At 48.8% G+C, this 21,669-nt stretch overlaps 1 protein-coding gene across 9 annotated transcripts in view; it reads left to right on the top strand.

Moving 5' to 3' along the window:
* DENND1A (DENN domain containing 1A) overlaps positions 1-21,669 on the top strand; it is a 184,795-nt gene extending 163,126 nt beyond the window's left edge. For 3 of the 9 annotated variants that reach the window (XM_039321490.1, XM_039321488.1, XM_039321491.1), the window contains 4 exons: positions 8,436-8,524; positions 14,364-14,492; positions 17,596-17,851; positions 18,835-21,669. In XM_039321490.1, coding sequence (XP_039177424.1) covers positions 8,436-8,524; positions 14,364-14,492; positions 17,596-17,851; positions 18,835-20,064 — 1,704 coding nt within the window. In that variant the 3' untranslated portion in view covers positions 20,065-21,669. Of the gene's footprint in view, positions 1-1,591; positions 1,714-8,435; positions 8,525-9,844; positions 9,993-14,363; positions 14,493-17,595; positions 17,852-18,834 lie in introns of those variants that run through there. The other 6 variants (XM_039321492.1, XM_039321493.1, XM_039321496.1 and 3 more) reach the window with 4 other exon arrangements.

Here is a 21,669-nt window from a genome sequence, read left to right as displayed (position 1 = left end):
GTTGGCCGGCTGTCCAGCTCAGAGGCGGCTTCTCTGAACTGCTGGTGGCGGGCTGCGGAGCCCCAGAGCGTGCCGATCGAGGGGCCGGCAGGCTGTGGCTGCTGACGGACACTGTTGCCCCCCATGTGCTCTCTGGCCTCCCTGTGCAGGGGCTGATGGTGTCAGGCAGTAGCCACCCCGGTCTCTGCCTCGCCTTGCCCTGTGACAATGGCACTCCCGCCCTGCCCCACCTTGCCTCGCCTCACCCCACAGGACGAGCCTTCTGCCCACCACCCCACCTGCCAGAGACCCCCTGCATCTCCCCCAACCCTGCCCGGCCCTCACAGGCATCCCTCCCCACGAGCAACATCAAGGTGACCATGCCCACCTTGTCCACGCCCAACCAGTCTGCCATGACCACCACAGCCACGCCAACCCAGTGGGCCATGCCCACTTGGCACCCGGCGATAAATAAGTGGGTTTGGGGTTGCAGTTTGGGCACTCGGTCTCTAAAAGGTTCGCCATCACTGGAATAGGTTCTGCTTTCTCTCTTTTGGAGCGGCTCTCGCTCCTTGTGGGTCTTTCCTTCACTCTGGATTATTTTCTTCTCTGCAAAGCCTCAGCGGTTTTTACTCAAGTGTTGCCAAAGCTTGCAAAGTGAGGACTGGGTACAAGGAGGAGAAGGCCCTCTTCGTAGAAGGCGTCTGTGGTGAACCGTGTTGCTTTTTCTTCTTTGTTTCGATGGAAACTTCAACTCCCAGAATTCCTGAGCCAGCGTGGGGGAACTATGGCCCCCTCATGACTCGTGGACTTCAACTCCCAGAATTCCTGAGCCAGCATGGCTCAGCTTGGAAACCTCTCCCTTTCCCCTCAGCATGGCTGGCTCAGGAATTCTGGGAGTTGAAGTCCACGAGTCGTAAAAGAGCCAAGGTTGCCTGCCTAGGCCTAGGCCGCTTCATGACTGGTGGACTTCAACTCCCAGAATTCCTGAGCCAGCATGGCTCAGCTAGGAAACCTCTCCCTTTCCCCTCAGCGTGGCTGGCTCAGGAATTCTGGGAGTTGAAGTCCACGAGTCATAAAAGAGCCAAGGTTGCCTGCCTAGGCCTAGGCCGCTTTATGACTTGTGGACTTCAACTCCCAGAATTCTTGAGCCAGCATGGCTCAGCTTGAAAACCTCTCCCTTTCCCCTCAGCGTGGCTGGCTCAGGAATTCTGGGAGTTGAAGTCCACCAGTCATAAAAGAGCCAGACCGTCATAAAAGACCTATACCATCTTGGCCATCTTGGAACCGGAGCCACAGAATTTGCCTTCTTCCGACTCCATAAGGCCATGCCCCCGGGCAGCTATTGCCAACCTGGTGCCCTCCAGATGCGCCTCAAATTACCGCATAAGTATTATCCTCCCAACATCTGGAGGAGGCAACAAGCCGGAAGAGATTTTTCACCAAGGATGTGAGAATGGAACAGATGAGATAGCAACGAAGTACTGAAGCGGCTGCAAGGAGACTTGGGTTAATTATTCTCGTCTGACTTTCTTTCTAAAACACACTCCTTATAATATTTGTCCAGGATCTTCGGTGGACCAAAATGTGCGGCCTTTTTTTCCCCTCCTAGTTTGCTTGTTTCCCGCAGCAAGAGAAGGAACTGGACCCAGTTGCTTTCTTTCCATCGTCGCATTCCTTCCTTAAAAGCAGGATGGAGAAAAATCACGGACGGAGATGCTCATCTGTCCAGCGGTGCGTGGTGTGGGAGTTTCATGGCTGTCCACCCTCTGGCACCTTCCTAAGCCTTGCCCGCTTGCTCTTAACGTCCAGCGTGCGCTCGCCAACTTTGCCTATTTAACCGTGGGTGTGCAGCTCCACACGTCATTGTTATGGATTTATGCGTTGATAATTTTCCTTCCTTCGTGTGCTGAAGATGGTGTTGATCACGTCTGTCTCAGTTGCTCAAACGCTTTGATTCTCTATCCCATTTTTCTGAGGGGTTTATTTCAACCTAAGGGGGGGGGGGAGAAATTGCATGTATTTGTTTTCTTTTCCACCCAGTAGATCTTCCTCAAGTGACTTTGGTTTGCAGCTAAAATGTTTTTGAGCAACCTTGTGGAACGGGCGTTGCCTCCAGAAGTCGTGGAGGCTCCATCACAGGGGGGTTTTGAGAAGAGAATATTCTGTATTCTGCTCCAAGTTGGGCAGAAGTAATAATGATGATGATGATGATGATGATGATGGAAGGGACCTTGGAAGCATGAACCCTATACCATTTCAGACAAATGGCTGTCCAGTCTCTTCTTGAAAACATCCATTGTTGGAGCACCCACAATTTCTTGAGGCAGGTTGTTCCACTGATTCATTGTTTCTCACTGTCGGGAAGTTTCTCCTTAGTTCTAGGTTGCTTCTCTCCTGGGTTAGTTTCCATCCGTTGCTTCTTGTCCTGCCTTCAGGGGCTTTGGAGAATAGCTTGACTCCCTCTTCTTTGGGGTAACCCCCAAGATACTGGAACATTGCTATCATGTCCCCCCTGGTCCTTCTCTTCATTAGACTAGATAGTCCCAATTCCAGCAACTGTTCCTTATATGTTTTAGCCTCCAGTCCCCTGATCATCTTTGTTGCTGTTCTCTGCACTCTTTCCAGAGTCTCAACATCATTTTTACATCGTGGTGACCAAAACTGGATGCAGTATTCCAAGTGTGGCCTTATCAAGGCATTATAAAGTGGTATTAATACTTCATGTGTTTCCATCCGTTGCTTCTTGTCCTGCCTTCAGCTGCTTTGGAGAATAGCTTGACTCCCTCTTCTTTGGGGAAGCCCCTGAGATACTGGAGGACTGCTATCATGTCCCCCTTAGTCCTTCTCTTCATTAAACTTGACACACCCAATTCCAGCAACTGTTCTTGGTATGTTTTAGACTCCAGTCCCCTGATCATCTTTGTTGCTCTTCTCAGCTCTCTTTTTAGTCTATTTGATCCAGCTGGTTTCAACCCTCAGCTTGGATGCCTTGGTCATCTTGACGTGTGATGGGTTATTTGGCCTTGTGGTCAACAGGATGGATCAAATTTAAGACCGAACCCTGGCATGGTGGAAGGAATGCTTGTAGCTGGTTGTGTGTCTTAACCAAGTCCCCTGAACAGATTGCATTTCTCCACCTGAGAATTCAAGTTTCTGAAAACGTACCTCTAGATCAATATTAGAACCACGATTCTTCATTAGTCACCGAGGTCCTCTTTGAGTCATCATGGGCCCCTGAGCCTCAGGTAGCCTGTTGTGACTGCGGTATTAGCTTCAGCATGCTCATGTAGCCTGGATACAATCCTTGGCTAATGTTATTATGACATCTGAGGTGCCAGTTGCCCAGGACTGGGCTGGAAGTTCAGAACCTTTGAATTGCAGCTGGTGCTTGCATCAAATGAGCACTCTTCAGCCTGGAGAGGAACTTAGAAGAGGCTAAAATCTATTTTTTTTAATGAAATTTAAAATATATATTAGAAGTGATATAATCACTCTGAGCCAGCCATGTGCGGCAGCAGCCAAAAAAGCTAACACAATCCTTGGTTGTATAAACAGAGGCATAGAATCAAGATCACGTGGAGTATTAGTACCGCTTTATAAAGCATTAATAAGGGCACACCTGGAATATTGCATCCAGATTTGGTCACCATATTACAAAAAAGATGTTGAGACTTTGAAAAAAAAATGCAAAGAAGGGCAACTAAGATGATTAAAGGCCTGGAGACTAAAACATATGAAGAACGGTTGCAGGAATTGGGTATATCTAGTTTAATGAAGAGAAGGACTACGGGTGACATGATAGCAGCCTTCCGGTATTTGAGGGGGCTGCCACAAAGAAGACTTACTTTCAACTTACTTTCCAAAGCATCAGAAGGCAGGACAAGAAACAATGGATGGAAACTAATGAAGGAGAAAAGCAACCTGGAATTAAGGAGAAACTTCCTAACAGTGAGGACAATCAACCAGTGGAACAGCTTGCCACCAGAAATCTGGGCGCTCCATCACTGGAGATTTTTAAGAAGAGACTGGACAGCCACTGGTCTGAGATGGCATAGGTTCTCCTGCTTGAGCAGCGGGCTGGACTAGAAGACCTCCAAGGTCCCTTCCAGCTCTATTTTGATTGGATAAGACTCCTGCTTGAGCAGGGGGCTGGACTAGAAGACCTCCAAGGTCCCTTCCAGCGCTATTTTGATTGGATAAGATTTAACCCTCTTGTCTTGGGCAGTGCACCTTTAAAATCCCACAGGGACGTGGCCTTTTTCTCACTCGCCCTCCTTCCAGAGGTCTTCCAAGCAATTTGGCATACACGTACATGCGCGCACGCGTACACACACACACACACACACACACACACACACACACACACACAGAGAGAGAGAGAGGCAGAGCCTTCGCCCCAGTGGTGGAATTGCCATCTCTGGCAGAAAGGTCCTCTCTCCGAGAAGGCCAACCCCGAAGGTGAAAGGGTTTGCAGCAAGTGACAAGCCGGCTTTAGGCTTAATTAAACAGTCTCTCCCCCGCCCGTCCCCGTCGCCCTTCCCTCCCAAGCTCGCTTCCTTTCCCCGCCTCCCCGCCCCGCTTCCTCCCTCTCCCCCCTCCCTCCCTCCCTCCCTCCCTGCGTTTTATCATCCCTAATGAAGCAGTCTTTTTCCATCCATCCTGCTGATTGCCAAGCCGTCTCCTTTGTTTGCTGGCACTCAGCCATGCAGCCCTGCTCTGACAGCCCAGCTCCTCTAATTAGCTCTGTTGTTCTTTTCCTCCGCCTTGCAAGTTCACAAGCGAAGAAGAAGAAGTTCCCGCAAACTTAATCCTGCCTTGCCTGCCATAAATTTCGCCACTCTTAAGCCTCATCTGGATGGGTGGGTGGGAGGGAATCAGCCTGTGTGTGTGTGTGTGCTGCACCTCTGTTGGTCTCGGAGGCTTCTGGCATCCGACCCCGTCCATCCCATGGGATGCATGACATTCGGTGTCTCTCCAGAGGACCTGTGGGTGCTCCCCTCCCCCTCTTCCTCCAGCCCTCATCCGTGGGGTGGGTTCCCCCTGGATACACAACCCCCAAGAAGTGGCCTTTGATGCCTGCCTAGAACGACCCTTGGCTTACTTGCAGGGCAAACCAAGGAGCCCCCCTCCCCTTCCTTTGGATAAAGATTCAACAGTCTCCCAGAATTCCTCACCCACCCCAGGTGAGGGGCAGGATTAAGGGGAAGGGTCCACGATTTGCCTCTGTTCAGATCAGCAGCATTGAAGAACGCTTCAAGAGGCACCAATGGCTTTCTCGGTCCCGGGGACAAAAACACAGGCCTATTTTTCTCGTTTTGCAAAAAAATAAATAAATCTGTGCAGTTTCTCCATTGGCAAAAAAAAAAATTTAAAAAAAGAATCTGGGCGCGTTTTCCCGTTTGGCAAAAAAAAAATAAATCTGAGCGCGTTTTCCCGTTTGGCAAAAAAGCCCCTGGGCGTATTTCCTGGTTTTGCAAAAAGCTGGGCATGTCGTCTCCTTTTGCAGGGAACTGGGAAACCGGCTTTGGGGTCACCCAGTAAGAGTCCCCCTGTGAAGACAGCAAGGTTGGGATAGCCCCTCCGTGGGGATGGAGGAGGGCACGGAGAGACGGGACGTCTTTATTTCCGTGAAGTAGTAGAAAAATTTTTCGGGAGTTGGTGGAGAACATTGGAGAGTCCAAGATTAACTTATTTTGGAGTCGAGTGGCATGCTGTTTCCCCAAATATAAGCCCTAACTGGAAAGTAAGCCCTAGCGTGATTTTTTTCAGAGTGCTCATAATATAAGCCCCAGATTAAAATTGTCAGCCAGACGGATGCATTTAGTACTATATTTCCCCCCAAATAAGACCCAATGTGTCTTTTGGAGCAAAAAAATAATCTAAGACCTGGTTTTATTTTCAGGGAAATTTGGGGAATTGAATTGAATTTCACTTCTAACCCTTAAAGCAGTGCTTCTCAACCTTTTTAATGCCGCGACCCCCAACCGGTCATAAGTCGAGGACTATTCAACCGGTCGTAAGTCGAGGACTACTCAACTGGTGCAGCACCGTTTGCAGAATGGGACTTTTGGCGGGCTCAGCAAGGCAGAGACAGCCTGGACAATTCCTATTGGCTTTTGAAAGCCAATAGAATTAGATTCTATTCAAGGGAGTCTATTCTATTAGCTTTCGAAAGCCAATGGAATAAAAGGGAGTAGCACAGCTAAGGAAAAGGGGGGGGGGGAAATGGCGGACTGCGTTGTTTGGCGACCCCCGTGAAATGGTCGTTCGACCCCAAATGGGGTCCTGACCCACAAGTTGAGAACCACTGCCTTAAAGAATCAGCATCCGAATAGAAAGGGATCTTGGAGGTCTTCTAGTCCAACCCTAGTCAAATAGGAGACCGTACACGTATATGACCCCATATGACAAAGATGAACAAGATTCATCTTTGCAGACTTTGAGGCACAGGCTCATTTCTGCTTTCTCCTTGCTTAGCTCTGTGCAGCTGCTTCGTTTCTCCTGCCCTTTCATTCATGCTTAAATAGGAAGCCTTTTCTCGTTTTGTTTTGTTTTTCCCTTATCTGTGGTGTCCTACTTAAAGTGTGATGGCTGGTACAGTGGAGGCGGCATCAAAATCTGGGATTTGGAGAGATTTCAGTTGCAGAGATGCCTGATACGAACTGAATTGCCTGCCCACACCTGGTGGATTGAAACCCAAGTTGATCGAATAGCACTGGGAATCATGAGTTGGATTCATGATTCACAGAGGACTCTTTGAACGTGACAATAATTTCTCCCAGAACTGGAGAAGACTGGGGCAAGGAGAAATGTTGGGGTTTTTTCCCCCTAATTCATGCATGAGGCTGTAGCCTGAAGGCATCTTAGGCCGGCTTTTGTATACCAATGGTAGCATTTGGGAGTTTGAAGGACTTCTCCACAGCTCCGGCCAATGTTCCAGTGGTGGGGGTGTCTGCAAGGAATGGCTTCCAAAGTAGAGATAGGAGCCTCACGGGTGTTGTGGCTCCCATCTTTACTTTCTGGACCTTACCCTGAAGATTAACCCTAGTCCTTGGGAGAAGTCCTACTCCAGCTGTCCATCTCTCAAAGTCACCTGCTGCTTCTGGTGCTGCTTCTGCCTTAGGCTCCTGGCCAACGAGGGCCTTCCATGAGCCCTCTGAATGTTTTTACATAGTGGCAGGGCTTGCGTTTGGCTTCTAAAAAGCCAAACACGTTGGTTCCGTGGCTTTGTCTAGACTGTAGTTCTTGTGGTCCAGGAAGGTATCTTGCCCAGAAAAGTTGCTCAGTGGATTTAGCAAAGGGTCGTGCCCTTTCCAGAAGAGTTGTGCTGAGTTCTTTGATTGGGGAAGGGGGTGCATCGTATCACTTCTCCACCTCACTTGTCTGAAATGGTGGAGGTTCTTCTGTTTGAGCAGGGGCTGGACTCCAAGATCCCTTTCTATTCTATCCCGTCCCATCCCATTCTTCTCTCCTCTCCTCTCCTCCCCTCCTCTCTTCTCTTCCCTTCCCTTCCTTTCCCTTCCCTTCCCTTCCATTTTCTATTCTATTCTATTCTATTCCATTCCATATTCTGTTCTGTGCTGTTCTGTTCTTCTATTTCTGATTCTATTCTATTTTCTATCTCCTATTCTATTCTATTCTATTCTATTCCATTCCATTCCATTCTCTATCCTAACCTATCCTATCCTATCCTATCTTCTATTCGGTTCTGTTCTGTTCTGTTCTATTCTATTCTATTCCTATTCTATTCTATCATTATTCTATTCTATCATTATTCTATTCTATTCTATTCTATTCTATCATTATTCTATTCTATCATTATTCTATTCTATTCTATTCTATTCCATTCCTATTCTATCCTATTCTATTCTATTTTATTCTATTCTATTCTATCATTATTCTATTCTATTCTACTCTATTCTATCCTATTCTTTCCTATTCTATTCTATTCTATTCTATTCTATTCTATTCTATCATTATTCTATTCTATTCTATTCTTTCCTATTCTATTCTATTCTATTCTATTCTATTCTATTCTATTCTATTCTATTCTTTTATTTCCGATTCTATTCTATATTCTATTCTATTCTATTCCATTCCATTCTGTTCCATTCTCTATCCTATCCTATCCTATCCTATCCTATCCTATCCTATCCTCTGTTCTATTCTATTCTATTCTATTCTATTCTATTCTATCATTATTCTATTCTATTCTACTCTATTCTATTCTATTCTGTTCTATTCTGTTCTATTCTGTTCTATTCTTTCCTATTCTATTCTATCATTATTCTATTCTATTCTTTTATTTCCGATTCTATTCTATTCCGTTCCGTTCCATTCTCTATCCTGTCCTATCCTATCCTATCCTATCCTATCCTATCCTATCCTATCCTGTCCTATTCTATTCTGTTCATGTCAGAATCACTGGTGCATCTCCACTTGGTGTCCAACAGGTTCGGCCGCCCAGACCCCAAGTTGTCCGAAGACCCAAAGGCAACGTTGCTGTGGACGGTCGAAGGATATCTGTCTCCAGCCCAGAGCAGTGAGTATTGACTCTCAGATTCCTCCTTCGGGAAAACTTGGTGGAACACGACTGCCCTCTGGTGGAGGAAACCAGGAGACCCTTTGTCCCATACTTCTGGGCACCTGGTCCTGTCTTCTCCTCTGAACGCCACGCTTGCAAAATGTAGGGTTAAAACTGAGAAATCTCCATGCACAAATAAGGACTCACTCAATAGGTGGATAAAAAGGCCAAGTCCAGTCTGGCTGTGGGGGACCAACCATATTAAGCAAGAAGGAAAACATCCTATTTTGCCCTAATAGGCCAGGATTTTGGTCCACCATGCAGCTTACGAGCCCAACTATACAATATTCCTGTTTTATTTTGCTGTCAGTTGTCAGCTGTGTTCTTTCTCCTTTCTGGTTTTTTTTGGGGGGGGATGGGAAAGGTTAGAGCAGTGGTTCTCAACCTTTTTAATGCCGTGACCCCCCCCCAACCGGTCGTAAATCGAGGACTACTCAACTGGTGCAGCACCGTTTGCAGAAGGGGACTTTTGGCGGGCTCAGCAGGGCAGAGACAGCCTGGACAATTCCTATTGGCTTTTGAAAGCCAATAGAATTAGACTCTATTCAAGAGAGTCTATTCTATTGGCTTTCAAAAGCCAATAGAATAAAAGGGAGTAGTACAGCTAAGGAAAAGGGGGGGAAAAATGGCGGACTGCGTTGTTTGGCGACCCCCGTGAAATGGTCGTTCGACCCCAAATGGGGTCCCAACCCACAGGTTGAGAACCACTGGGTTAGAGAGAGCGGTTCTGATTGAACGATGAAAAAAAGAGCAAGGAAGTGGGGAGTGCCCGAGCTTCCTTCGCACCAGCTCTTGCTGGGAAATAAAACTCCAGAAAGGAGACTTATAAGTGTGAGTCAGACTTCCCCCACGCCATGGATTTTACGATGATACCCGCAGTTGCTGTGCCAACCAACGGCCAATTGCTACTCACGGTCTCCTCCTTGGACAGCACGGAGAAACAGGTGGAGACGCTCATGGTGGGAAGCCGTAACCACGTGTCCAAATAGAAGATTTTGAACGTCTCATTATAAACATGCCAGCAATTTCCTGCCAATAAGTCATCCCAGGCAGAAATGGCCACAGAGAAAGATGATTCAATGTACTTATTTGGGGCAGATAGTGGAAAGTCTCCCATTTCCATCCTGGACAGGACAGTGGGGGAAAGATCTGACCTCTTTGGCTGATTTTGAGGTGGTGGCTTCATAGTTGGTGTTTCCTGGACCACCCAAGTCTCTGCAGGATAAGCCCTCCCCCCCCCACATACACACACACACACATCTTTTTGCCTCTCTGCAGACCTCCACAAGGCTCCGTTATCCGACCCACAAAGGGATCTGCAGAAAGTTGCTTGCTGCTTCTTCCAGTGTGAAACAAACAAGCTTGGCCCAAGGGAGCGAGGTGACAAAGCATCTCCCCTGTGCGCTTCATTTTTGGATGAGGGAGAACTTGGATAGTTGGGGGGGGGGGTTTTAAGCTGAGTCTGAAGGCTCCTGGCTGGGATTCCCAGGGGATCGAGCAACCCCTGGGGGGGGGGGGTTGCTGTGAAGGCGGTTTCATTTTTGCAGAAGAAAAACAATGCATAACAATGTCGGTTAAAGCATCAAGGCGGCGAGGCTGCTCTCCAGGGTCTTAGTCTGCACAGAGTCTCCAAAAGTCAAAACAATATAGAAACACGGTAACTACAGGAACCCACTTCGCCCCTCGGACCAAGACTCTTCCTCACCTCCTGCTTCTTTCTTGAAAAACAGAAAGGGCCTGCTCCCCACACTTGGTGTTAGGGAGACCAGAGAAGTTGCTCTGATAATATTCAGCCCCTTTTGGTCTTAGGGAGACCTCTTCTGCATCCTTGCAATGGAACACTGCAGCCAATTTTTGGTCACCATATTCCCGAAAAAGATGTTGAGGGTTTGGAGAAAATTCAGAGAAGAGCAATTAAGAGGATCCAAGACCTGGAGACTAAAACATACGAAGAACGGCTGCGGGATTTGGGTTTGGCTAGTCTAGAGAAAAGAAGAAATAAGGGAGACAGGATAGCTGTGTTCCAGTATTTGAGGGGCTGCCACAAAGAAAAGGGGGTCAACTTATTCTCCACAGCACCAGAAGGCAAGACAAGAAACAATGGTTGGAAACTGACCAAGGAGAGAAGCAACCTGGAATGAAGGAGAAACTTCCTAACAGTGAGGACAATTCACCAGTGGAACAAAAGTTGCCTTCAGAAATCGTGGGAGAAACTAGACAGTCATTTATCTGAAATGGTATAGGTTCTCCTGCTTGAGCAGGGGGCTGGACTGGAAGACCTCCAAGGTCCCTTCTAGTTCTATTCTTTTCTAAAGTTCCTAGTGGCTGTTTCTCCAGGGTTTGGAGGGAAGGTCCATCACCTATTTCTAAACTCCCTCAAACATCCTTTCCATGCTCTCTAGTTCACAGAAAACCTCTTGCTCAGTGTTTCTCAACCTTGACCATTTTAAGGCATGTGGACTTCAACTCCCAGAATTCCACAGCCAGCATTGGGATAATGCTGGGAGTTGAAGTCCACATGCCTTAAAATGGTCAAGGTTGAGAAACACTGCTCTAGCTGCTCCAGAGGAAACTTTTCTGGAGAAGGGATGGAGGGGGAAGACCCTCTCTATATTGTCCCACTGTTGGTGGATCTAGAGACCTTCTGTTAGTGCAAGAAGCATCTCTGTTGATCTCCCCGTCCTCCTTCAGAAGCGATCAGTTGGCCTTTCCCTCCTGTTTCTTGGCGAGGAAGAACACCATCTCAGCACTTCTCTTGATGTTCTCCTTGAACGTCTTCTACGTTCTAGGCTCAAGAGCCCGAGGAATACACGAGGGTTTTTCAGCACGTTCCCCTTTCGCTGGCCATAACAATTTTTTCCCCCAGGTCAAGAGGTTGTAGGGTTTAGGTCCTCCAGCTTGGCTCACTTGCAGGAGACATCTCTTCTTCCCAGCGTCTTTTTTTTCTTGTCTTTCTCCAGGTGGGCTGGCTGGGCCAAGGGTATCACCTGGGTGGCTAGGTCTTAAAGGGTGAGGGCAGGGCTTCCCAGCCCCCTTGTTCTAGGAAGGGGACCAGGTTTTAATGCAAGAGTTGAGGGTCACCAAAACCTACTGCTTATATCCACCAAATACTCACGCAAAAACCCCGTTTCGTAGAAGCGGCTTTTCCTGACAAAACCCCAACTGTTCACCCACTATTCTTCATTATTTTTATCCTCCTTTCTCTCTCTCTCTCTCTCTCTCTCTCTCTCTCTCTCTCTCTCTCTCTCTCTCTCTCTTTCTCGTTTTCTCCCCTCCTCCCTCTCATTTATCTGTCTTAAGTACATTTAGGTGTCAATTAAATTTGAAATATCTACATTTGTCAGCTCTTGGTTTTTGGCCAGCAGCAGGAGATGGCTGCGGATTTGTCCAGGCATCCTGACATATGTGGAGGGGGGAGGGAAGCCGGGGGGGGGAGCTTGGAAGCCCCCGAAATGCAGATTGTCCTCATTAAAACCGAAGCGCTGATCCTCCGAACGGGGAGACGGAACACATCCTCGGCTTTATGGTGCCGTGTTTCTGACATGATATTTAAAAAGGAACAGCTACGGGCTGTCACGGCTGTCAGGCGCCGGCACTAACCGGAGACAACATTAAACTAAACATTAGAAGGAGATCAGCAAGCCATCTGCACGGGAGCTCGGGGGGGGGGGGAGAAACACGAGGGCCCGTGCAGCCTTGCAGCCACGCAGAGCCTTGGGTTTGACGGACAGGCCGCCGTTCAGCCCCGGGCCCAGCCACCTTTCCACGTGACAGCTCTTTGTGTGTGCAAAACGTGAGCCGGTGGCGGGTGACAGCCGCTGGGAGACCGAAGCCACCGAATCAGGTTAATGAGGCTGCCTCGAGCTAAGAGGGGGGGTGGGTGGGAAAAAAATTAGCCCTGGACATTTTTGGGCACGCCTCCCTCCGGCTTTGAAGCACAACGGTGAGTTTTGCCCAAATCCAAACCCGGAGTCGGGGCATCGCCATTCCGAGGGAAGAGTTCCCACCCCCTCCCATTGGATGGAGTTGTGTGTGGTGGTGTTTAGCAAAAGGAGAAGTAGTTAACGTACAGGTAGTCCTCGACTCACCCCAGTTCATTTAGCGACGGTTCCAAGTTACAACGGCACTGAAAAAACTTAGGACCGTCGCGGCATCCCCAGGATCACGTGATCAAAATCCAGGCGCAACTGGTTCGTATTTATGACCTTAGCCGGGTCCTGGGGTCACGTGACCCCCTTTGGGGACCGTCTGACAAGCAAAGTCAAATGGGGGAGCCAAGCTTCATTTAACAACTCTGGCGAAGAAGAGTCGTAAAACGGGGCAAAACTCATTTGAGGAATGTCCCACTTAAGAACAGAAAGTTAGGGCTCCCTTGTGGCCGTGCGACAAGAACTACCTGGGGTTGTCGCTTCGTTAGGTGTGATTTTTTTTGTTGTTGTTGTTTTAATGGATTGGTTGGTACTCCTGAGAATTTGCAAATGGCAGCTTTGGAAAGATGTGGCCTGCAGTGCGATTCCTCCTCCTTTATCTTTGGGCGTAAAAGCCGCCTCTCACGAAACCCAGAAAGACAAGACCAGTTTTAAGAGAGATTCTTCAGTTCAACGTAGAGAAATCTAAAGTCTTACGCTCTTAATAGCAGTAACTGTGAGAGGGATCTTGGAGTCTTAGTGGACAATCAATTCAATATGAGCCAGCCGTGTGCGGCAGCAGACAAAAAAGCTAATGCAGTCCTAAGTTGCATTAACAAGATCACGTGAGGTACTAATAACTCTCTATAAAACCCTAGGAAGACCACACCTAGAGTATTGCAACCAGTTTTGGTCTCCAGACTATTAAAAAAAGACGTTGAGACTCTAAAAAAAGTGCAGAGAAGAGCGACAAAGATGATCAGGGGACCGGAGGCTAGAACATAGGAAGGACGGTTGCAGGAACTGGGCATGGCTAGTCTAGTGAAGTGAAGGACCAGGGGAGACATGACAGCAGTCTTCCAATATTTGAGGGGCTGTCACAGAGAGGAGGGGGTCAAGCTATTTTCCAAAGGACCTGAAGCCTAGACAAGGAACAACGGATGGAGACGGATCAAGGAGAGATTCAACCTAGAAATAAGGAGAAATCTCCTGACAGTGAGAACCATCAACCGATGGAACAGGAGTTGCCTTCAGACGTTGTGGGAGCTTCATCGCTGGAGGCTTCCAAGAAAAGACTGGACCGCCATCTGTCAGAAATGGCCTTGGGCAAGGAGGGTGGACTAGATGACCTACAAGGTCCCTCCCAACTCTTGTTAGTCTATTGTTCTGTTTTGTCTCCTGAGAATTGGTGGGGTGAGACTGGACTGCCATCGGTCAGAAACGATGTAGGGCAGGGGTCCCCAATCCTTGGTCCGTGGACCAGTACCGGGCAAACAAGCAAAGCCCCCCCCACAGGATGACGGCACACAAAACCACACACCCTCCAGGCTGCGGGAAAAAAATCACATAACTGGTCCCTGGTGCCCAAAAGGTTGGGGACCTCTGGTGTAGGGTCTTCCTGCTTGCGCCCTGGGAGGGTTGGACTAGATGACCTACAAGGTCCCTCCTGACTCTGTTATTCCATTCTATGTTCCATGGCAAAGGTCAAAGCACAGGGCCAACTAAAGGCTCTCCCAAGTTGGCCACCTACCTTCTTCCAAGATTTTTCCTTGCCCAAGAGGCTGGATCTTTTTCTCCTCCAATGTTGACTGCTGTAGTTTGGCTTCCTTTTCCCTCCGCAGGTTTGATCCGTCGATATCATCTTTCTCTCCTCTTCCTGTCTCCTTCAGCCTGGTCAAGCCCACGCGCCACTATACGGTCTTCCTGTTGGAGGATTCTTCCGGCGATGAGCTTCCTCAGGACGATGGGCCTGTCTCTGCCTTCTCTGACAGCTTCCTCTTCTCCGCGCCTTTCGAATGGTCTCTGTCTTGACTATCGCTGTGGCTAGCCCTGCTTCCTTGCCGACCCGTCAGCCCTTCCCTTGCTTAGACGCTTCTGTGGCGGGTGTCATGTCTGTGTGCGCGCATGTCCCCCGCGTTAATAGACCCCTGGCCAACGAGCAAAGGCATTCTGGTTCCGGTCAAGGATTCTGGGAGATTTGCTCTTCTCCTCTGCTGGCTTGGGTTGGCGTTGGGTTTGCCATTCTCTGCACGGCTGTCTTGCTCGTTCCTGGCACCCTGGAGGGAAATAGCCAACTGCAAGCAGAAAACCACTGGGAGATGGGCCTGGGTGAGGCCTGGGGAGGGATGGAGGGAGAAGGGAGAAGATTTGAGGGGCTGCCACAAAGAAGAGGGGGTCAAATTGTTCTCCAAAGCACCAGAGGACAGGAAAGAAAGCAATGGATGGAAACTGATCAAGGAGAGAAGCAACCTGGAATTAAGGAGAAACTTCCTGACAGTGAGGACAATCAACCAGTGGAACAGCTTGCCACCAAAAATCATGGACGCTCCATCACTGCAGTTTTTAAAGAAGAGACTAGACAGTCACTTGTCTGAGATGGTATAGGGCAGGGGTACACAACCTTGGCTCTTTTATGACTGGTGGACTCCAACTCCCAGAATTCCTGAGCCAGCCACGCTAAGGGGAAAGGGAGAGGTTTCCAAGCTGAGCCATGCTGGTTCAGGAATTCTGGGAGTTATAAAAGAGCCAAGGTTGCCTACCCCTGGTATAGATTCTCCTGCTTGAGCAGGGGACTGGACTAGAAGACCTCCAAGGTCCCTTCCAGCTCCTATCCTATCCTGTCCTGTTCTATCCTATTCCATTCCATATTCTATTCTATTCTATTCTGTTCTAATTTTCTATTCTATTCTATCCCATCCCATCCCATCCCATTCCATATTCTATTCTATTTTCTATTCCATTCCATATTCTGTTCTGTTCCGTTCCATTCCTTTCCATATTCTATTCTATTCTATTCTATTCTATTCTATTCTATTCTATTCTAATCTAATCTAATCTAATCTAATTTTCTGTTCTAGTCTATTCTAATTTCTAGTCTATTCTATTCTAATTTTCTATTCTAATTTTCTATTCTAATTTCTATTCTAATTTTCTATTCTAATTTTCTATTCTATTCTAATTTCTATTCTATTCTAATTTCTATCCTATCCTATCCTATCCTATTCCATATTCTATTCTATTCTATTCTATTCTATTCTATTTATTCTATTCTATTCTTTATTCTATTCTATTCCATTCCATTCCATATTCTATTCTATTCTGTTCTGTTCTGTTCTATCCTCTCTGCATGGAAGGGAGTCAACCCCTCTTTGAGTGGGTTGGTTGAAGGGCAGCCAGGCTTGAAGTAGGGATCGGCGGTTAGAAGCATCTCCGGGAAAAATGACCCAGGGAATTTGAAGCTCTCCAGTGTCAATGCCCCTCTGGATGTGGTTGGACAACTTGCCTAGTGCACGGGAGAATCCAAACCATGGTGTGACTTATGTCTTTATCTGCCCCAAAACTTGCCTTCTCTGCTAATGAACTATTCCATGGGTTGAGGCACCAGAGATGGTCAAGGCTTCTGCCCAGCTCTTTTCTGCTGCTTTTTTGGTGTTTCCTTCCACCTCCAGTCTCGTTTAAAGAGCTGGATGAATGCCAGTCAAACACCACCCTGGAGATTGTGTGAGTTCGGGGGTGTTAATTGGATTTGCCTTGCACTGCCATCCCCTCACCTAGGAGTGAGATGTGAATCCTAGGGTTTGAAGACTTGTCGGCTCCTTGCTCAGTCCTGTCTTCCTCCTAACAGACCATGCCATTCCTTCATGGAGGAGGCATTGCTTTAAGCATTGTGGATTGCTTAAGGATTCAAGAATCCAAGGTTTGTCTGGGATGGTCTATGTAGAGTCATCTGGAGCCAGAGGAAGACCTTCCCTCGTGGTCCTTCAGAGGCCCAGCATGACTCTTTGGCTCAGTAGGTTCTCATCTTGGATCTAGGAAGCCCATGTCTCATTTTGGTCACATCCGTACTTCATGCACCTTGGAGAGAGGAATTCTTTGGGCTTCCCAGGTCTTCAAAGTCCGGGTGTCTCATGCTGGCTAAGATTTCCCTCTCTCTTTGCCTTGACTGCACTTCTTGTTTCATTGGCTTTGCTGTGAGAAATGCATGCTTGACGTCATCCATCTGCAGCTGGGCTGTGTCTTATGTTGGGTTGAAAGCACTGAAAACCCCGGCAGAACACTGGTGTGATTTTGTGGTGTAAGCAACAGAGTCCTTGCTGAATTGCCCAAAGGTCTTATCAGGAGGCAATTGGACTTTCTTCCTTTTCTTTGAAGACGTTTCGCTTCTCATCCAAGAAGCTTCTTCAGCTCTGACTGGATGGTGGGGAAGGGAAGGATTTATACTCCTTTTAGAGAGTCGTTGAGGCCACTTGGAGGCTTATCTGTGTCCTCAGAGTCACCTGAGTGGTGCAAATGGGTGTGGAGCCTTCTTGGAACTGCTGAAAGAACTGTGTGGTAGACTGGAGATAGATGGTGGTTCAGTTTTGACCTAGATGGCCTCTTCGACCCCTCTTTCAAACCAGAAGTCCCCTCTGTCCAGAATGCAGACAGACCCTGATGGCACAGATGAACCTCCAGGTGCTTCAATGACTCTCTAAAAGAAGGCAAATGACCAGCTGTCTGCAAGGAGGATAAATCCTTCCCTTCCCCACCCTCCAGTCAGAGCTGAAGAAGCTTCTTGGATGAGAAGCGAAACGTCTTCAGAGGAAAACAAGGAAGTCCATTTGCCTCATGAAAAAAGCACCTATGGGTCAACCATGGTCTGGAGGACTGGAGGTCTCCATAGATATATATGCCTCACTCTTAATTTGTGTGGCCTTGGCCAAATGGAGCACACTTTGGCAACATCTCCGTGGGCTTCTCGCTGTCCTTAAGAGCCTCAACTGCTAGCTGGGAGATAATGTGGAATTGTCATTCATCGCACACCCATCTGGTCCTTCTGGCTTTCTCTGACCGTGAAGGATGTTGGTCGATTTCTCCAGAGGGATCTCCTCTCTGAATTGCCAACTCTTTTCCTTCTCACAGGCCTCAGCCCTATCGCGCTCTGAAGGAATCCGACAGTGGCGATGGGGAAGAAGGCATCAGTTCTGAGAGACTCCAGGATGACAGGCAGATGGACCCGACCACTCCAGAAAGCCCTGCAGACATTAGTCTACTGGAAGACCTCTTCACAGGACTGGAGGTGGAGTCACAGCCGCAGCCACTCAGCCAAGCCAGGAGCTTAGAAGATCTGAGGATTCCCAAAGAGGAAGAGGACCAGCAGGGCTCCTTCGATTATCAGGTATGGGACGTGGGTGGGAATGGCTGAGAACACCTGTTGGTACAGGTAGTCCTTCACTTCCAACCATAATTGGAACGAATGAAGGAGAATATGTGTAGCTCAGGGTTGACGAGGGGTCCTTGGTGCTCTCAGAGCTTGCTTGTTTTCTTGCAGACGTTTTGTTACTCAACTAGGAAACATCATCAGTGCTAGAAGGGAATGGACTTTAGGGAGGAGGAGAGAGGAGGAGGAAGAGAACTCAAGTGGTCCTTGGTGCTCTCTGAGCTTGCTTGTTTTCTTGCAGATGTTTCATTACCCAACTAGGAAGATCATCAGTGCTAGAAGGGACTGGGGTTTCCAAAGAGGGGAGGAGGAGGAGGAGGAGGAGGAGGAGGAGGAGGAGGAGGAGGACAACTGTGGTGCTCTCTGAGCTTGCTTGTTTTCTTGCAAACAAAGGGAGAGGTTTCCAAGCTGAGCCATGCTGGCTCAGGAATTCTACGAGTTGAAGTCCACAAGTCATAAAAGAGCCAAGGTTGCCTAGCCCTGCCCAAATGCCTGAATTTTGATCACGTGACCGTGAGGAAAAAATATTTAAACCAGGGGTCTTCAAATTTGGCTCTTTTATGACTCATGGACTTCAACTCCCAGAATTCCTGAGCCGGCATGGGGGAACTATGGCCCCTTTATGACTCACGGACTTCAACTCCCAGAATTCCTGAGCCAGCATGGCTCAGCTTGGAAACCTTTCCCTTTCCCCTCAGCATGGCTGGCTCAGGAATTCTGGGAGTTGAAGTCCACGAGTCATGAGGGGGCCATAGTTCCCCCACGCTGGCTCAGGAATTCTGGGAGTTGAAGTCCACGAGTGATGAGGGGGCCATAGTTCCCCCACACTGGCTCAGGAGTTCTGGGAGTTGAAGTCCACGAGTCATAAAGGAGCCAAGGTTGCCTACCCCTGCCATAGACGTTTGGAGACAGATACCCATGATTTTTCTATTTTCTGACAGCGGATGGACCTCAGTTTTGCGGAAAAGAGCTGGACCACCCCAGGGATGAAGCTTTTTCACCCTTATAAGCAGTTCTGGGGCCAGGACGACATGGCCCTCTCCACAAAGTTCTCCCCCAAATCTCCCGAGAGGCCACTGAGAAACGTGCCTCCTGTCCCAAGGAGACCTCAGAGCAGAGAGGCCATCTTGGATGTTCCTGAGAAGGAAGTTGGAAGTTCTCCTGCTGCCCAAGGGAATATCACCATCCCGCGACCTCAGGGGAGGAAGACGCCAGAGCTGGGCATTGTCCCGCCTCCTCCACCCCGGCTTTCCAAGCAGCAGGCACCCCCAGAAGCTGCCCCTGGCCAGCCAGGGCCTGGCCACCTGGCCTCGGAGCTCCTGCAGGAGACCTTTGCGGCCAGAAACGTGTCTCTGGACCGGCAACTGGCCGGTTTTGCTCCTCACCAAGTCCAGCTTTCGTCCGGTGCCGTCAGTGAAGGAGAAATGCTCCAGCCGGTCAAGGTCAATGCAGAGGGCACGAGTGGAGACAGCGATTCTCTCCTTGCTCTGCTGGACCCACTGAAGTCACGAGAAGTTCCATCAAGCTCCAGAAGCCAGCTGGGGTCCTCGTCTCCCAGCCCAGCCGGCAGCTTCCCATCCACAGGAGAAGACCTCATGCCCTCTACGTCAGCCCCCTTTCGCCAGCTGCTGGGATACCCTCCCTCTGCGATGCCCTTTGGCCAGCCATCACTCAACCCCTTCGTCCAGGCGGTGCCGACGCCTCTGCCGCTCACCGTGGTCAGGCCCCCCGGCGGCCCATTTGCTCCCTCGCTGGGCCACGCGTACAGTTCCAGCTACATCACCTCTAACTCCAGCTTCTTCCAGCTCCAGAGGCCTCCCCCCAACCCTTTGACCCTCTCCATGCCCAACCTCTTTGCCAAGTCTCCCTCAGCCCCGCCGCCAGCAGCTCAGCCTCTTTCCCAGAGTGGCGCCCCTCGTCCGTGTGGCCCTTCTAAGATCCGGACATTGCCTCTTACTCATTCTGCGGTCAAGATAAAGCTGGCGGCGAGGCCCAGCAACCTCCCGTTGGTTCCCCCCAAGACCAAGGTTGGGGAACCGGCCTTGTGCCCCTCTAAGACTCAGCCGGCTAAGGACCCCTTTGAGGACTTGTTAAATAAAACCAAGCAAGAGGTGTCCGTCGTGCCCGGTAAAGTTGAGCAGTTAAGAAGGCAATGGGAAACGTTTGAGTGAGCCCCGGAGCTCATGGCGTCCTAGACTATTGGGTGTTGGGTTACTATAACCATGAGTATTTCCTCAAGCAAAGAAGGGTCAACTGGCTGGCACAGCTTCCCCCCTGTTAGGAGGGGGGCCTGGCTAAGCCCTGAATAAGAGCAAGGAGACCCCCCCCTCTTCACCTTTTCACCCACCGCCATCATTGGAGAGGTGATCTGGGCTCCTTGACATTCCTTTGACTGTTCTTCAAGATAATTGATGAGGTCAATCTTGGTCTCTTCTTGGCCAACCTTGCGTCCCCATTCATCATGAGCCTGTTACATTCCCAGTGTGAGCAATTGCTTCCCTACCAGATCACATTTTCAGCCCGGATGCCCAACCCCAAGCCATGTCGATCATGATCTGAACCTTGTCGGTTAATTTTTCTTGTACCTTCTCCAACTTACCATGAGCTGCACGGGTTCAAGACCTCATGCTGTCCTTGGCTTCCCTTCCTGGCCCCTCCAATTTCTGCGCACAACAGTCCCCTTTGCTGAGCAACCCCTTTTTCACACCCCAGGCTTAGCCTCCATGTGGTGGCACCGCACCATTTTTCAGGGAAGCAATGACACACATCTTCACGGCTGTCAACAACATTAGCACAACCAGCAGTCGTTCCTTTTTTAGAGCAAGGCACGTGATCATGGTGTCCCCAAACCCTTCTATAACTGTGCAGCTGTTACACAAACACGTATATGTGTAGTTATAAAAGTGTTACTCGGCGGTCTCCTTCCTCAGCCTGATGGGAGGATGGTGTGAGTGTCCATCTCTGCGGTGTCCTAGTCTAAAATGAAAGGTCTTGACGGACAGCAGCGTCAATCTGCTGCATGATGGAACAGAAATGGTGGTGGTGGTGGTGATAGACACAATGACCCGCTTGTGGACTAAATGCCTTTGGGCTTCATAAGTTGAAAGCCAGAAGACTTCTGACTGCTCGCTCTTCTTTCTCAACTCCTGCTGAAGATCAAGTTTCCCCTCCAGGCTGTTTTTGGAAGATAAAACATCCACCACGCCTCAGAATTCAGATCTGCTCAAGGACCTCTTGGTACACCTGCCTGTGTTTCTTTTCCTCACTTAAATTTGGGGCAGGGGAGTTTAAAAAAAAAATCCTGGGCAGTTTGTTGTTATCTTAAATTACTGTTGTGTGGAAATTAGGCTAGCCAGTTGTCTACATCCACAAGAACTCACTGCGTACAAGTCCCTCTTCAAGTGCCGTCTCTTTTTCTTTCCAATGGGTTTCATTTCTGTTTCTAGAACCCTCTTGAGGTTCTCCTACCAGCTGGAGAGTTATTTTGGCTTCCATCTCCACAACTGCAAAGCCTGTAGATTCCAAGGACGTGGTTGATTCCTCCAAACATGGATTGTCAGAGGACACCTGTAGACCGTCTGCTGGCATCATTACGCCTCTGTCCAAAACCGTTGCATTTTACAAGGCCCTTTCTGTGTTTTGTAGGATCACTTTTGCTGGGGGAGGGAAGGGGTGTGTTTTTGATATTACCTACTTCTGGAGAGTAAAACATTTGAAGTCCATCCAACAGGCGAGTGTTGCTTTGCTTCTTAAAAGTTTGGTATATGGAGTGCAAA

Source organism: Crotalus tigris, unplaced genomic scaffold (assembly GCF_016545835.1).
Source record: "Crotalus tigris isolate CLP2741 ecotype Arizona unplaced genomic scaffold, ASM1654583v1 scf7180000023746.1698619, whole genome shotgun sequence".
In the NCBI taxonomy this organism is placed as follows: Eukaryota; Metazoa; Chordata; class Lepidosauria; order Squamata; family Viperidae; genus Crotalus; species Crotalus tigris.
Note: the sequence above shows the minus strand (reverse complement) of the source record. Positions and strands in the feature narration are given on the sequence as shown.